The 15,926-nt window shown below is 39.4% G+C and overlaps 2 protein-coding genes across 2 annotated transcripts in view; one reads left to right on the forward strand and one right to left on the reverse strand.

Moving 5' to 3' along the window:
• On the reverse strand, positions 1–3,139 carry LOC132544797 (putative uncharacterized protein ENSP00000383309). Its single transcript, XM_060208443.1, has 3 exons — positions 3,072–3,139; positions 1,003–1,645; positions 1–723 (listed from the first exon to the last, which is right to left on the reverse strand). Exons 1-3 carry the CDS (start codon positions 3,137–3,139, stop codon positions 1–3), a joined length of 1,434 nt encoding a protein of 477 aa, XP_060064426.1.
• Positions 3,140–6,505: 3,366 nt separating this feature from the next.
• LOC132544713 (protein Shroom4-like) overlaps positions 6,506–15,926 on the forward strand; it is a 35,751-nt gene continuing 26,330 nt past the window's right edge. The window contains exon 1 of the mRNA XM_060208354.1: positions 6,506–6,688. Within this exon, the coding sequence (XP_060064337.1) occupies positions 6,506–6,688 (183 nt within the window). The remainder of the gene's footprint in view (positions 6,689–15,926) is intronic.

The following is a 15,926-nucleotide window of genomic DNA, read 5'->3' on the forward strand; positions in this document are numbered from 1 at the left end:
TCATGAGGAGATGGGAAGAGGGGGGTCATGAGGAGAAGGGAAGAGGGAGGTGTCTTGAAGAGGAGGGAAGAGGGGGAATGTCATGAGGAGAAGGGAAGAGGGAGGTGTCTTGAAGAGGAGGGAAGAGGAAGAATGTCTTGAGGAGGGAAGAGGGAGTTGTCTTAAGGAGATGGGAAGAGGGGGGTCATGAGGAGAAGGGAAGAGGGAGGTGTCTTGAAGAGGAGGGAAGAGGGGGAATGTCATGAGGAGAAGGGAAGAGGGAGGTGTCTTGAAGAGGAGGGAAGAGGAAGAATGTCTTGAGGAGGGAAGATGAATGTGTCTTAAGGAGATAGGAAGAGGGGGGTCATGAGGAGAAGGGAAGAGGGAGGTGTCTTGAAAAGATGGGAAGAGGGATGTGTCTTGAGGAGACAGGAAGAGGGAGGTGTCTTGAGGAGACAGGAAAAATGAAATGTCTTGAGGATACGGGAAGAGGGAGGTGTCTTGAGGAGGAGGGAAGAGAGAGAATGACTTGAGGATACGTGAAGAGGGAGGTATCTTGAGGATACGGGAAGAGGGAGGTGTCTTGAGGATACGGGAAGAGGGAGGTGTCTTGAGGAGACGGGAAGAGGGAGGTGTGTTGAGGATACAGGGAGTGGGAGGTGTCTTGAGGAGACAAGAAGAGGGAGGTGTCTTGAGGATACGGGAAGAAGGAGGTGTCTTGAGGAGATGGGAAGAGGGCGGTGTCTTGAGGAGACGGGACGAGGGGGGTCATGAGGAGAAGGGAAGAGGGAGGTGTCTTGAAGATATAGGAAAAATGAGATGTCTTGAGGAGACGGGAAGAGGGAGGTGTCTTGAGAATATGGGAAGAAAGAGGTATTTTGAGGATACGGGAAGAGGGAGGTATCTTGAGGAGAAGAGAAGAGGGAGGAGTCATGATGAGACAGGAAGATGGAGGTATCTTGAGGAGAAGGGAAGAGGGAGGTGTCTTGAGAAGATAGGAAGAGGGATGTGTCTTGAGGATACAGGAAAAGGGAGGTGTCTTAGGAGACATGAAGAGGGAGGCGTCTTGAGGAGACGAGAAGAGGAAGGTGTCTTGAGGATACAGGAAGAGAGAGGTGTCTTGAGGAGACGAGAAGAGGAAGGTGTCTTGAGGATACAGGAAGAGGGAAGTGTCTTGAGGAGACGAGAAGGGGGAGGTGTCTTGAGGATACGGGAAGAGGGAGGTGTCTTGAGGAGACAGGAAGAGGGAAGTGTCTTGAGGAGACAGGAAGAGTGAAGTGTCTTGAGGATACGGGAAGAGTGAAGTGTCTTGAGGATACGGGAAGAGGGATGTGTCTTGAGGAGACGAGAAGAGGGAGGTGTCTTGAGGATACGGGAAGAGTGAAGTGTCTTGATGATACGGGAAGAGTGAAGTGTCTTGAGGATACGGGAAGAGTGAAGTGTCTTGAGGATACGGGAAGAGGAAAGTGTATTGAGGAGACGAGAAGGGGGAGGTGTCTTGAGGATACGGGAAGAGGGAGGTGTCTTGAGGAAATGAGAAGAGGGAGGTGTCTTGAGAAGACAGGAAGAGGAAGGTGTCTGGAGGATACGGGAATAGAGAGGTGTCTTGGGGATACGGGAAGAGGGAGGTGATTTTAGCGTCCCTCCCCATTCGTCCTCGAATCCACTATAAACAGAAGCACCAAATAACAAGCAACATGAAGACCACACATTTCTCTTTATCGGCTTCTGATTTCCAGCATTTACAGAAATTTATTTCCACATATTTTTATGATAAAATCATTGGTTGATTACGAACTCATCCTCAATTCTCCAGGAGGTTACGATCAATACATCTCCTCGATACTCCAGGAAGTTGGGGTCACTTTCTACTCATCGAGGATTGGCGTTACTCAACGTGTACTACAAGGGAGTGAACTCGTGTTGACTTCAGGCACAATAGATTTGTAACATATACTTGTACCATTTCCGGTTTTAGATCTATTTTCATTTGCACACAAATTCTTAAAGTCAATTTATGAAATGACATAAATATATTAAATATATTTACATAAATTTACTGGATATCATATTCATAATATCGTGTTTACTACTGAAAGTTGAGGAATAACACGTCACGTGTCATATTTACAGATTATCGAATCCCTGCTCCTTCCACCATACCCGCTATTGTTACCACTTAACCAAATCCGTGATTTTGATGACTAAAGAAAAAAAATCTTGAAATATTGGCGAAATAGCATAGGAATGGGGCTAAATGATGGCTGGTTTTAATTCCGATCTGTGAACATTAAACCAAACTGCCTGGGCGAGACACGAAGCACACTATCCACTGAGCCATCCGGTCACCGTATTTACACAAACAACCTCTGTGACTTAGTGATTGAATAAATTTACGGTGAAATAGCACCTCCCGAATATGTAAGGATACACAGAGGTTACGGAATTCAACTTCTATTAGAGATCTTGCCACTTGTTAGCTTAATGATAACGATTTTTTTCACATCAACAATAATATTTATTATCAGACGCGACTTCTTGTGTAAAACTTATGATGAAGTATCCCTTTTTGATGTGAAGAAGTCGATTTTATGATGTGAAAATAGTGAATTAAAACTAAAACGGCACCTCAAAATAGCACCCTAGAAATAAAGGATCTTCATTATCGATGAAACAGAAGACGTTGACTCTTCCGGAACACCTGGTATTAATCTCCTTGTACTTTTTCAATAGTCTCCGTGTAAATCCTTCTTTTGTTAATATTTTGCCCTAGTTTTATTGAGTTTGGATAATGATTATGTAGATACGTTGGTATTATCTTCTTGTTTTGTTTTTTCAAGATATCATACAACTTATGAAAAAAAGAATACATTAAGGTGTCTGGTGTAAATAGATTAACTTAAATTTGGTGGCGTAATTTAAAATAATTTTGCTGGGGATCAATATACATTTCAACACGTGATAACAAAAATCTCGACACGCTAATTTTAGAAATATATTCACATGTGTATATAATTCCGAACATCTCTGATCCTATTTCTAGATCTGTACACAGCACAACTGCTTTTATGTTCCCAGTTTAGATAAATCACCTTTGTCCGTAATCCTCTATTTTGTTATTTATTTTTGCGCTTGACAGGGTGACGATAACAGGAACCATGTCACTCCTGTATGTATACAACCACTGACCCGCTATGTGCCAATTTTATCAATTAGCGATATAATTTAAGGTGTATAGTCCGTTTCAGAAAGTGTGTCACAGAGAAAAACGTATGCGTCATCACGACTAGACAAGGTCACAGTGTTATACATAACTTAGTCTTAGATATTCACAACTTTGAACATTAAAAATGACGAATGATATAAAATCAGGCGACATTCTTTATTCAAGCGAGTTTTAGGTTAATTAATTAAAGATCTTCATACAATGAATTAAGTCATTGTAACTGAACACAAATATTTCATCCAAAACACAACTCTTGTCAAAAAAATAAGAAATGGGTGAAATGAAATAAGTTAAAATTAAATGAGAGAAAAAAAATGGAAATTATGGTAACTTTTGAATGAGAAAGGCACCAATTAAAAGTAATATTCCACAGAACAGTTGGTCCATGATATACCGATATGAATGAAACTCAGCATCCATGTCTTTATTGGGGCGTGATAAGGTATAAGAAAGTAGACAGAGTACATAGATACCAAGATATTACTCTGGGCGTTTTCTCCTCCCCAAACAGAGATCACGATACTTTATTCGCACACCTTTCACCTTAACAGCAGGTAACTCTGTTATTCCTTTCCAAACCCGTTAGTATTAGTGGTGATAGATATAGAACGCTCAGTGTGTTGAATAACGTATTCTATTTACGGAAGAATCCACCTTTTACAATGAAGAATTTGTTAAGTAGCTTATCTGACACCTGGGTATTATTTTGAAGTTATCTTAAAATTTGTGTCATAATTTCTTGAAGACATCCAGAGGGCAATGGCGTTATTCATCATTCTTACCTCCTTTAGTCTCACTCGATAACGATGAGCGTGGCAGCCAAGGGAGGGGCGGGGCAGAACGTTATTCATGCGCTTACGATCAAATGGATTGCATATACATAATATTGTGTTTACAGTTGGAAGCTGGGGAATGACACGTCACGTGTTACTTCTACAGATCATTGCATTCCCTCTCCTTCCCACCATACCCGCTCATGTTACCACTTAACTAAGTCCACGATGTCGGTGTTTAAATACAATAAAATCTCTTGAAATCTTGGCGAAATAGCATAGGAATGAGGCTAAATGATGGCCGGTTTCAATTCCGATCTGTGAATATTGAACCAAACTGCCTGGTGAAACACGAAGCACACTATCCACTGAACCATCCGGTCACCCTATAAATTTATGATGGAATAGCACCTCCCGAATATGTAAGGATACACAGAGGTCGCGGAGTTCTCGTAGAGTTCTCACCACTTGTTAGCTTAATGACGGGCTATTGCTTTTTCGAACTAAGTTAATGTTTCATTTTTGATAATACATCTCCGTCCATGTTCATTTTAGATTTTCAGAGCTTGTATTTTTTCAGTTTTCTGTTGAAGAATTCAAAATAACATATCGATCGAAATTTCCCCAACCTGTTTTGAAAAATCTGTTGACATTTTACATGGTGTAACCTTCTTGTTACCATTATCCTAGGGGAAGACTGACCACACATCGTGGTCTACGTCACCAGTGTCAGAAGCACGTGACACATATCAGATAAATTAGAAATAATTCACGTGACAGTCAAAACGTCGGCAAAAATTTAGTCCGTAAAATCCTTAATAAATAGATAAATTAATAAATAAAGAAACCAAATCAGCTGTGCAGTGCGATCCAGATGTACATATCACGTGATTAGACTATTTACCATAATGATCATGTCTAGAAAATCCCTGCTATCTTACAGTACAACTTCCAAAGATTTAGGGATGTCGTGATGGCGTAATAGTAAAGCAGTCTGAAATTTCTTGGCTAGGTAATTTGGCGCCGTAAATTGTGAGTCCGAGACCCGGCCAGGGCACGAGTCAAAAATTGTCTTCTTTGTTAATTGTGTTACAATGTCCAAAATATGTAGTATTTGTGTGTGTGATATATTATATATGTATGTATAGTATATTATATGATCGACGAAATGATGACACGGACTTAGACCACGGTCCGTGGTTCATCCACAGGAGAAGTCGGTGATTAATTCGTTTGTATAACCAGAGACGTATATAACACATGTTATATATATATATATGTCTCTGGTATAACTGTGACAGTTATAGCAGAGTCGGAATACACATATAACTATATACCGGTATTAGTCCGACCCAATCTATATAGGTTGTTCGACATGGCATAGTTCTGTATACATTCTAATTAATTAACGTGCCTCTGTGGTTCACAAGGATTACTTGTTTTCGTTTTTGAATCAGACATTATTAAGAAGTAAATAAGTTAGATTATGCCAAGGCCGATAATTCATGGTCATGATTGATTTGTAACAGCTATATATGTACTTTTGTCGGACACATAGTTGTCCTGCACACCTGTAGGCGCTCGCCGATCATTACTGTCTCTTTAAATTCCTAAGGTGAACATCTTTTGTTATCATCGGTAAACAAGTTTCGCAAACTCGTAACACAAAAAATCCGGACGGTTCTATGCAAGGCGGCAACTTGTATCGAATTGCAGCTCGCCTGTGTAGTCCAGTTAGATAGAGATCGCCGGGTAAATGGTTGGTCGTCAAGGCTAATTTAGCGTCCGCAATGGGAAATAGACTTCAAATGTTTCTGGGCTATTTCATTATCTGGTCCTCAGAATATTTTGAGGCTGTTTTGTGGGTTGAATTCTTTAGTTTTCTGATGCCATTGAATGTAGGCGACTGAATCTAAAATGTCTCAAAATCAATGAAGGAGAAAAGACATCTGTAGAAAGAAATGGAAACAAGACGCATTTCTGTTTGAAAAAAAGGTGGTGATAAATTTTGTTTACATTTCTTTTAATTTTTTAAACACCTGCCTGTTACAAGTGGTGATACTTTCATTTTTTTGTAAAAAAATATTTTTTTCCACGATTTCGTGATAGAATAAATTTCTTATAGATAAAGGTGTTAAAGCTATTTCGATAAGAGCTACAGAATTAGAATCCTGTGCTGTTTTCACTGATAACAGAATCTGTACATGCCTTAAGCAACATAGACCACTCAGACGGTACAAATCAGAAACTGACTATAACGATATTCACGCAGAAACTTCCGCTTCACAGGTAATGCTGCCATCGGTTCCCCTTGTATGTTTACCTGTGGGATTATGTAGAGTGACATCATTCGGATCTCCTTGCATTTGATTCAGATGATCACACAAGCTAATTTGCAAGTTGACTGAGAAAGCATCGTGTTTTTCCCACGGCTGTCGGTGAGCTTTATAAAGTTTTACCCGATGAAGGAAGAGGTGTGAAAAGTATCGTGCGGGATTTACATAAAGTTTATTTTACCAATTTTATCATGGAATCGGATAGTTCTGATGTCAGTGACGAGGACAGAACCTCCGATAAAGAAGAAAAAGTGGAAAGTTCGTCATCACTGTTGACAGTTGAACCATTTGAAGTTGTTCTGAAAGGCGGGAGCCCATGGGGATTTACATTAAAGGGAGGAGCGGAGGTGCGCTCTCCAATTCAAATATCGGAGGTAAGAAAAGAAAGAAAAAGAAAGATATTTAAAATGTCTTCTTTAATTAAATTAATTCGTAATGCCATGTCAGTGTTAAAGTAATGAGCTTGTAACCGGGTTCTACCTGATAAAATCACATAATTACATAATGTTATAGGCCAAGGGCAGAATTAACTTCAAAGTAAACATTAGGTGTAGTTTGACAGGAGCTTTAGGACTGTCTTAAGAATAAAGTAACGACAAAGCTAGAAAATACCAATATACCAGTAACTTTAGAACAAAACAAATCTTTCTTTAAACAGTTGTAGTGTTAATCTGACCTGAATTGTCCCCAAAGCGAAATTCGTTTTTCTGATTTAAGATTAAAGAGTATTAATTTCTTAACTTTTCTGTTTGGTATGTTATTGAGTTTGGAACGGAAAATGTTTTTTATTAGTTTTAGTCAACACGGCTGTAGCAATAGAGATTTTACAGTCCATTTTCTTGTTTTCATTATTGTTTTTTTTGTTGATTTCAATCCATTTCTCAGTTAGGTACCGTAAATGTTCAAATAAATGTATTTTATCAAAAGAAGATGTGTACTATTATGCATTCTGTATTTTGAAATAAATAAAAATTTCCTCATTATCGGCTACCATGAATTTTCTCTTAATGATATTTATCAGTTACTGTATTGATACAAATAAATACAATATCACGATCATAAATTCACACTACTTAGTTATTTATTACCATAAATGTCTCAATAAACTCAAACTAATATTTCTTTTGATATCCTAATAAATATAAAATTGACATCAAATGAAATCAATTACCAAAGCATGAACACATGTTTTTTTAAATTCTGAAAATTGCAAACTGACATACTCAGCATCTGGAATTATATCCAAAATTATTCAATTTACCATCAATGACTGAAGATCCAAATAAACCAATATGTTGTGTATAATCATAATTATTAGATGAAAAGTGAAGGGCAGGTAATAAGGCCACTTATAAATATATTACTATTACTATTATATAGTCCTGTACATGGATAGAGGATGAAGCCAAAAATTTGCATAACATTTATGAATAATGAACCAATGTTAATGGTTTTATTTGATATTGCCTTAAAAAATTTGCATCCATCCACAATTAATATTTTGTGGAATATCCCATACTGATCACAAGATAAAGTTACCAGGTAGGCCTTCTTGTATCACAAAGCTGTTAGCACTGAAGCAATCAATCTTTAATTCATTTTCATTAGTCCTTTTTGACTTTATTGCTAAAAACAATAGGCCCCACAGTGTAAAATTTCAACATTTTCAGAAATTCTATGAGTCCTATCAAAATTCCATGAGATTTATTACAGATGCTTCCTGTCGATGAAAGAATGAGAAAATAAAGGGTTTAAGATAGGAACATAGCATGAATCTGTTCATCAAAGTCTCTTTCTAATTTATGGTCACACATATATCTCAGCTGTGATCTGTTCCTTTCATTATAAGCATTATTTTTAATGTTTTAGTATGGCATTACAGAGTTCTCACACCCCATTTTGGGACTGGGGCCCAGGGCCCTTAGAATTGGGAAATATGATGGTGTTTTCCTTAGACTTGGGAAAACTTGGGGTCTAAATTGGGAAAAAAAGATACTATTTTGCATTGGGAATTCGGCCCCAAATCTGGCAAATCGAGAGCCCTGCATTCATTGTATTGATAAATGACAGACAAACAAACCAAGTCATGTGATAATTTGCATTTGATTTACTTTTTATACATTCTGATTCAATTTGTTAAATACTACCAACTGTGTCTTTGGCTGTATTGATGACGTCATGATGACCATGCTAGTGATAGTAATTATTGTCTGACCATTCTATTTGATAGGTTTGTGTAAGAGAACTGTCCTACAAACAATGTAGATTTATTTTTGTATTCAATCCTTCCTCTCCGATGTGAATAGAATAAATCTGTTCCAGCAGAATCTATATCTATATTTGGAGAGAAATCAGTTGACACGTCCTGTGGCAATGTACTGATGTAAATTGTTATAATAGAACTAAGAAAGGTGTTATTAATCGCAACAAACTGACGATCTTAAATGTAGTGTGATGACACTGAAGATCCTCAGTATCTTGTGATTGACCACACCGCATTCTTAGTTCCTAATATTCAATCGCCCTGCATACCTTGGGGTATCCAGTGAGGGGTTACAGAAGCGACGATACCTACACGAGACGTAGGCTCTACACCCCTTGTGTTGTTGTAATAGATTTGTACCTGTGAAATCATTGATTTTTATCTTCAATGTATCACTGGCAAAACATAATATGAATCATTTTATTTTCATTCATTCAAGTAGGTGAACCATACATCTTTAATTTTTGTAAAATATATGGTCGTTCTCTCTGCATTTCTTCACATAGTACATATACATTTTTAATCACACATTATATACACTTCATGTATAAAGTGGGATGTTTTTTCGTATGAACCCATGCAATCATATGTGGAACACTTTTATCCCATAAGAGGCATAATACTTTTCCGATGTAAAATGTCTAGTCATCAACGACAGACATAAATTATCAACTTTAAGTATTATGAAATGAGTGATATCAATGTATAGAAACATTTTTACTAGATGGAAATGGATACGGAAATCATTAGGACACACCCATGTAATCAGAAAGATGACTGTACTTTAACACATCTGATGGGGGATTCTGACCTTGATTGCCTTCGTGACAGCAGAGTGTGTTAGTACCACTGCACCTTCGTACCTTTCACATGACACATTTGATATAATACTTTTATCACTTGATGGTTTAGATCTGATATCATAGAAAGGTTTTGTTAATGGTTAGTTCAAGTCTGAACCAGGATCTGATGGACAAAGGAAGAAGTTCAAACTGAACTAGGATCTGATGGACAAAGAAAGAAGTTCAAACTGAACTAGGATCTGATGGACAAAGGAAGAAGTTCAAATTGAAGTAGGATCTGATGTACAAAGGAAGACGTTCAAACTGAACTAGGATCTGATGGACAAAGGAAGAAGTTCAAACTGAACTAGGATCTGATGGACAAAGGAAGAAGTTAAAACTGAACTAGGATCTGATGGACAAAGGAAGAAGTTCAAACTGAACTAGGATCTGATGGACAAAGGAAGAAGTTCAAACTGAACTAGGATCTGATGGACAAAGGAAGAAGTTAAAACTGAACTAGGATCTGATGTACACAGGAAGAGGTTCAAACTGAACTAGGATCTGATGGACAAAGGAAGAAGTTCAAACTGAACCAGGATATGATGGACAAAGGAAGAAGTTCAAACTGAACTAGGATCTGATGGACAAAGGAAGAAGTTCAAACTGAACTAGGATCTGATGGACAAAGGAAGAAGTTCAAACTGAACTAGGATCTGATGGACAAAGGAAGAAGTTCAAACTGAATAGGATCTGATGTACACAGGAAGAGGTTCAAACTGAACTAGGATCTGATGGACAAAGGAAGAAGTTCAAACTGAACTAGGATCTGATGGACAAAGGAAGAAGTTCAAACTGAACTAGGATCTGATGGACAAAGGAAGAAGTTCAAACTGAACTAGGATCTGATGTACAAAGGAAGAAGTTCAAACTGAACCAGGATCTGATGGACACAGGAAGAAGTTCAAACTGAACCAGGATCTGATGGACACAGGAAGAAGTTCAAACTGAACTAGGATCTGATGGACAAAGGAAGAAGTTCAAACTGAACTAGGATCTGATGGACAAAGGAAGAAGTTCAAACTGAACTAGGATCTGATGGACAAAGGAAGAAGTTCAAACTGAACTAGGATCTGATGGACAAAGGAAAAAGTTCAAACTGAACTAGGATCTGATGGACAAAGGAAAAAGTTCAAACTGAACTAGGATCTGATGGACAAAGGAAGAAGTTCAAACTGAACTAGGATCTGATGGACAAAGGAAGAAGTTCAAACTGAACCAGGATCTGATGGACAAAGGAAGAAGTTCAAACTGAACTAGGATCTGATGGACAAAGGAAGAAGTTCAAACTGAACTAGGATCTGATGGACAAAGGAAGAAGTTCAAACTGAACTAGGATCTGATGGACAAAGGAAGAAGTTCAAACTGAACTAGGATCTGATGGACAAAGGAAGAAGTTCAAACTGAATAGGATCTGATGGACAAAGGAAGAAGTTCAAACTGAACTAGGATCTGATGGACAAAGGAAGAAGTTCAAAGGCTTTTGTTTAGGTTATCATGATAAAAAAATGACAGCCATTAACGCTCTGTGTATGATGCTTTATACTGATATTAAAATAATATTGTGGATTATGGTGTCAAAATAGAGATATAAGGCATAAAAATGTCAACTATTTTATATGAGGTTTATCAAACTTAAATAAAGTTTCCATTTGAATTTTTGAATGAAAAAAACATTAAAGGAGATTATTTTGATTAAACTCTACATAAAATTGTATGTGTATGTATTAGGTATGTATATACACACTTGCACTTAGATGATCTGATATTGCTGAGTATCAGAACATTTATTGTACTACTTAAACGAGTACTGGTCATGCAAGATTTAAAATATAATTTCATGTCTCCAGGCAAACATTGTCGTATGAAATATGGATTGTGTTAACACGCTTTAGAACCTACATACATTATCCAGACCTACTTCATTTCTCATGTACGTTTTAGGTTCTATAGTATAATAGCAAGATTTTACTTTTTTTTAAAATGATGAAATTGGTTTTTTAATGACAATAGTGGAAGTACAAGGTATCCTACAGACAGGGGATAAATCTGTGCTATGTTTGGTGTTGTGGTAATGTATGTTAACTGAACAAGTTTGCTTTTCTTCAAATTATTCAAGTGCATTATGGAAAAAAACCTTGCACAGAGGAATATGAAAAGTTGTGTCAGGCTGTTTAAGTTAACCAATACGGTAACTGTTTGCAGGTTTATATACAATATATTTTTTACAAACTCAGTTGCTTGCAGTAAATGTACTTGTAACTCTACATGTTGTGCTTTGTCCTCAGTTGTGTGTGTAATTTCCACCAGTGTGCACCAAAGTTTTTCAACCTGCTTGTCTGGGTTTGGACTGTCTACCTGGATGTTACCTGGGCGACTGTAATCATGATTGACAACCACATGCACGTGGCTAACACTTGTTTAAAACCAGAAATGTTGACTAGAAGCCTTTCTCCCTTAAATATCCCCTGGTTTAAATCTAATGTAACACATGTAGTAGGAAGCTTCTGCATGCTAGATGGAAACTTTTGGGAGATAGAGGACGAGACCATAACTTGATCAGTCAGGCTGATTTTAAAAGTCACAAGATTAGAACTTTCATAGATGTATGTCTTACAAAGATTTTATGAATTTTTAAATTCCTGGGAATTAAATAGAATAAAAGGACTTTGACTTAGGATTTATACATATAATACATTTACACATAAATCTGTTGATGGGTCAGTAGTGTTATGTTTGACACTGTCAGTTTCTAAAGCCAGGAAATATAGGGTCTTTACACTGTGACATGCTGAGTTAAGTTGCCTGGAGCCTAGCTGATATTTGTCACAGGCCATTCTACCTTTTTGTAGGGAGAAGAATCAGTAGATAAGACAGTTTTTGAGAGTCTGCCCACACTATTTTTATACATCATTTAGTGAATTAATAGTCTGGCTCTGTGTGTTTTTCTTCACATTAGACATAGCGTTGAATGGATAAAACAGTCTGACTAGCTCATTCTTACCTGTAAAAGCAGGATAAAAGATTTGGTATTATAAAAAGGTACCCTATAAAACTAATATACAAGCTTTGAAGGTGGAGTTGAGCAAACAACAATCTAAAACAGGGAGTCACACTGACACCAACAACAGGGAGTCACACTGACACCTACAACAGGAAGTCACCCTGACACCTACAACAGGGAGTCACACTGACACCTACAACAGGAAGTCACACTGACATCTACAACAGGAAGTCACACTGATAACTACAACAGTGAGTCACACTGACACCAACAACAGGAAGTCACACTGACACCTACAACAGAAAGTCACACTGACACCTACAACAGGAAGTCACTCTGACACCAACAACAGGAAGTCACACTGACACCTACAACAGAAAGTCACACTGACACCTACAACAGGAAGTCACTCTGACACCTACAACAGGAAGTCACACTGACACTTACAACAGGGAGTCACACTGACACTTACAACAGGGAGTCACACTGACAACTACAACAGGAAATCACACTGACACTTACAACAGGGAGTCACACAGACACCTACAACAGTGAGTCACACTGACACCTACAACAGTGAGTCACACTACACCTACAACAGTGAGTCACACTGACACCTACAACAGGAAGTCACACTGACACCTACAACAGGAAGTCACACTGACACCTACAACAGGAAGTCACTCTGACACCAACAACAGGAAGTCACACTGACACCTACAACAGGAAGTCACTCTGACACCTACATCAGGAAGTCACACTGACACTTACAACAGGGAGTCACACTGACATTTACAACAGGAAATCACACTGACACTTACAACAGGCAGTCACACAGACACCTACAACAGTAAGTCACACTGACACCTACAACAGTGAGTCACACTGACACCTACAACAGTGAGTCACACTGACACTTACAACAGGGAGTCACACTGACACCTACAACAATGAGTCACACTGACACCTACAACAGTGAGTCACACTGACACCTACAACAGTGAGTCACACTGACACCTACTACAGTGAGTCACACTGACACTTACAACAGGGAGTCACACTGATACCTACAACAGGGAGTCACTCTGACACCTACAACAGGCAGTCACACTGACACCTACAACAGGAAATCACACTGACACCTACAACAGGAAGTCACACTGATACCTACAACAGGGAGTCACACTGACACTTACAACAGGGAGTCACACTGACACCTACAACAATGAGTCACACTGACACCTACAACAGTGAGTCACACTGACACCTACAACAGTGAGTCACACTGACACCTACTACAGTGAGTCACACTGACACTTACAACAGGGAGTCACACTGATACCTACAACAGTGAGTCACACTGACACTTACAACAGGAGAACACTGACACCTACAACAGTGAGTCACACTGACACTTACAACAGGGAGTCACACTGATACCTACAACAGTGAGTCACACTGACACTTACAACAGGGAGTCACACTGACACCTACAACAATGAGTCACACTGACACCTACAACAATGAGTCACACTGACACCTACAACAGGAAGTCACACTGACACCTACAACAGGAAGTCACTCTGACACCTACAACAGGAAGTCACACTGACACTTACAACAGGGAGTCACACTGACACTTACAACAGGGAGTCACACTGACAACTACAACAGGAAGTCACACTGACACCTACAACAGGAAGTCACACTGACACCTACAACAGGAAGTCACTCTGACACCAACAACAGGAAGTCACACTGACACCTACAACAGGAAGTCACTCTGACACCTACATCAGGAAGTCACACTGACACTTACAACAGGGAGTCACACTGACATTTACAACAGGAAATCACACTGACACTTACAACAGGGAGTCACACTGACAATTACAACAGGAAATCACACTGACACTTACAACAGGGAGTCACACAGACACCTACAACAGTGAGTCACACTGACACCTACAACAGTGAGTCACACTGACACCTACAACAGGAAGTCACACTGATACCTACAACAGTGAGTCACACTGACACCTACAACAGGAAGTCACACTGATACCTACAACAGTGAGTCACACTGACACCTACAACAGGAAAACACTGACACCTACAACAGTGAGTCACTCTGACACCTACAACAGACAGTCACACTGATACCTACAACAGGGAGTCACACTGACCCCTACAACAGTGAGTCACACTGATACCAACATCAGTGAGTCACACTGACACCAACAACAGGGAGTCACACTGACACTTAAAACAGGAAGTCACACTGACACCAACAACAGGGAGTCACACTGACACCTACAACAGTGAGTCACGCTGACACCTACAACAGGCAGTCACACTGACACCTACAACAGGGAGTCACACAGATACCTACAACAGTGAGTCACACTGACACCTACAACAGGAAGTCACACTGACACCTACAACAGGAAGTCACACTGACACCTACAACAGGAAGTCACTCTGACACCAACAACAGGAAGTCACACTGACACCTACAACAGGAAGTCACTCTGACACCTACATCAGGAAGTCACACTGACACTTACAACAGGGAGTCACACTGACATTTACAACAGGAAATCACACTGACACTTACAACAGGGAGTCACACTGACAATTACAACAGGAAATCACACTGACACTTACAACAGGGAGTCACACAGACACCTACAACAGTGAGTCACACTGACACCTACAACAGTGAGTCACACTGACACCTACAACAGTGAGTCACACTGACACTTACAACAGGGAGTCACACTGACACCTACAACAATGAGTCACACTGACACCTACAACAGTGAGTCACACTGACACCTACAACAGTGAGTCACACTGACACCTACTATAGTGAGTCACACTGACACTTACAACAGGGAGTCACACTGATACCTACAACAGTGAGTCACACTGACACTTACAACAGGAGAACACTGACACCTACAACAGTGAGTCACACTGACACTTACAACAGGGAGTCACACTGATACCTACAACAGTGAGTCACACTGACACTTACAACAGGGAGTCACACTGACACCTACAACAATGAGTCACACTGACACCTACAACAATGAGTCACACTGACACCTACAACAGGAAGTCACACTGACACTTACAAGAGTGAGTCACACTGACACCAACAACAGGGAGTCACACTGACACCTACAACAGGAAGTCACACTGACACCTACAGCAGGAAGTCACACTGACACTTACAACAGGATGTCACACTGACACCTACAACAGGAAGTCACACTGATACCTACAACAATGAGTCACACTGACACGAACAACAGGGAGTCACACTGACACCTACAGCAGGGAGTCACTCTGACACCTACAACAGGCAGTCACACTGACACCTACAACAGGAAATCACACTGACACCTACAACAGGAAGTCACACTGATACCTACAACAGTGAGTCACACTGACACTTACAACAGGGAGTCACACTGACACCTACAACAATGAGTCAC

This window comes from Ylistrum balloti, unplaced genomic scaffold (assembly GCF_031769215.1).
Source record: "Ylistrum balloti isolate Yb309-2 unplaced genomic scaffold, AGI_CSIRO_Ybal_v1 Utg369808, whole genome shotgun sequence".
NCBI lineage: Eukaryota > Metazoa > Mollusca > Bivalvia > Pectinida > Pectinidae > Ylistrum > Ylistrum balloti.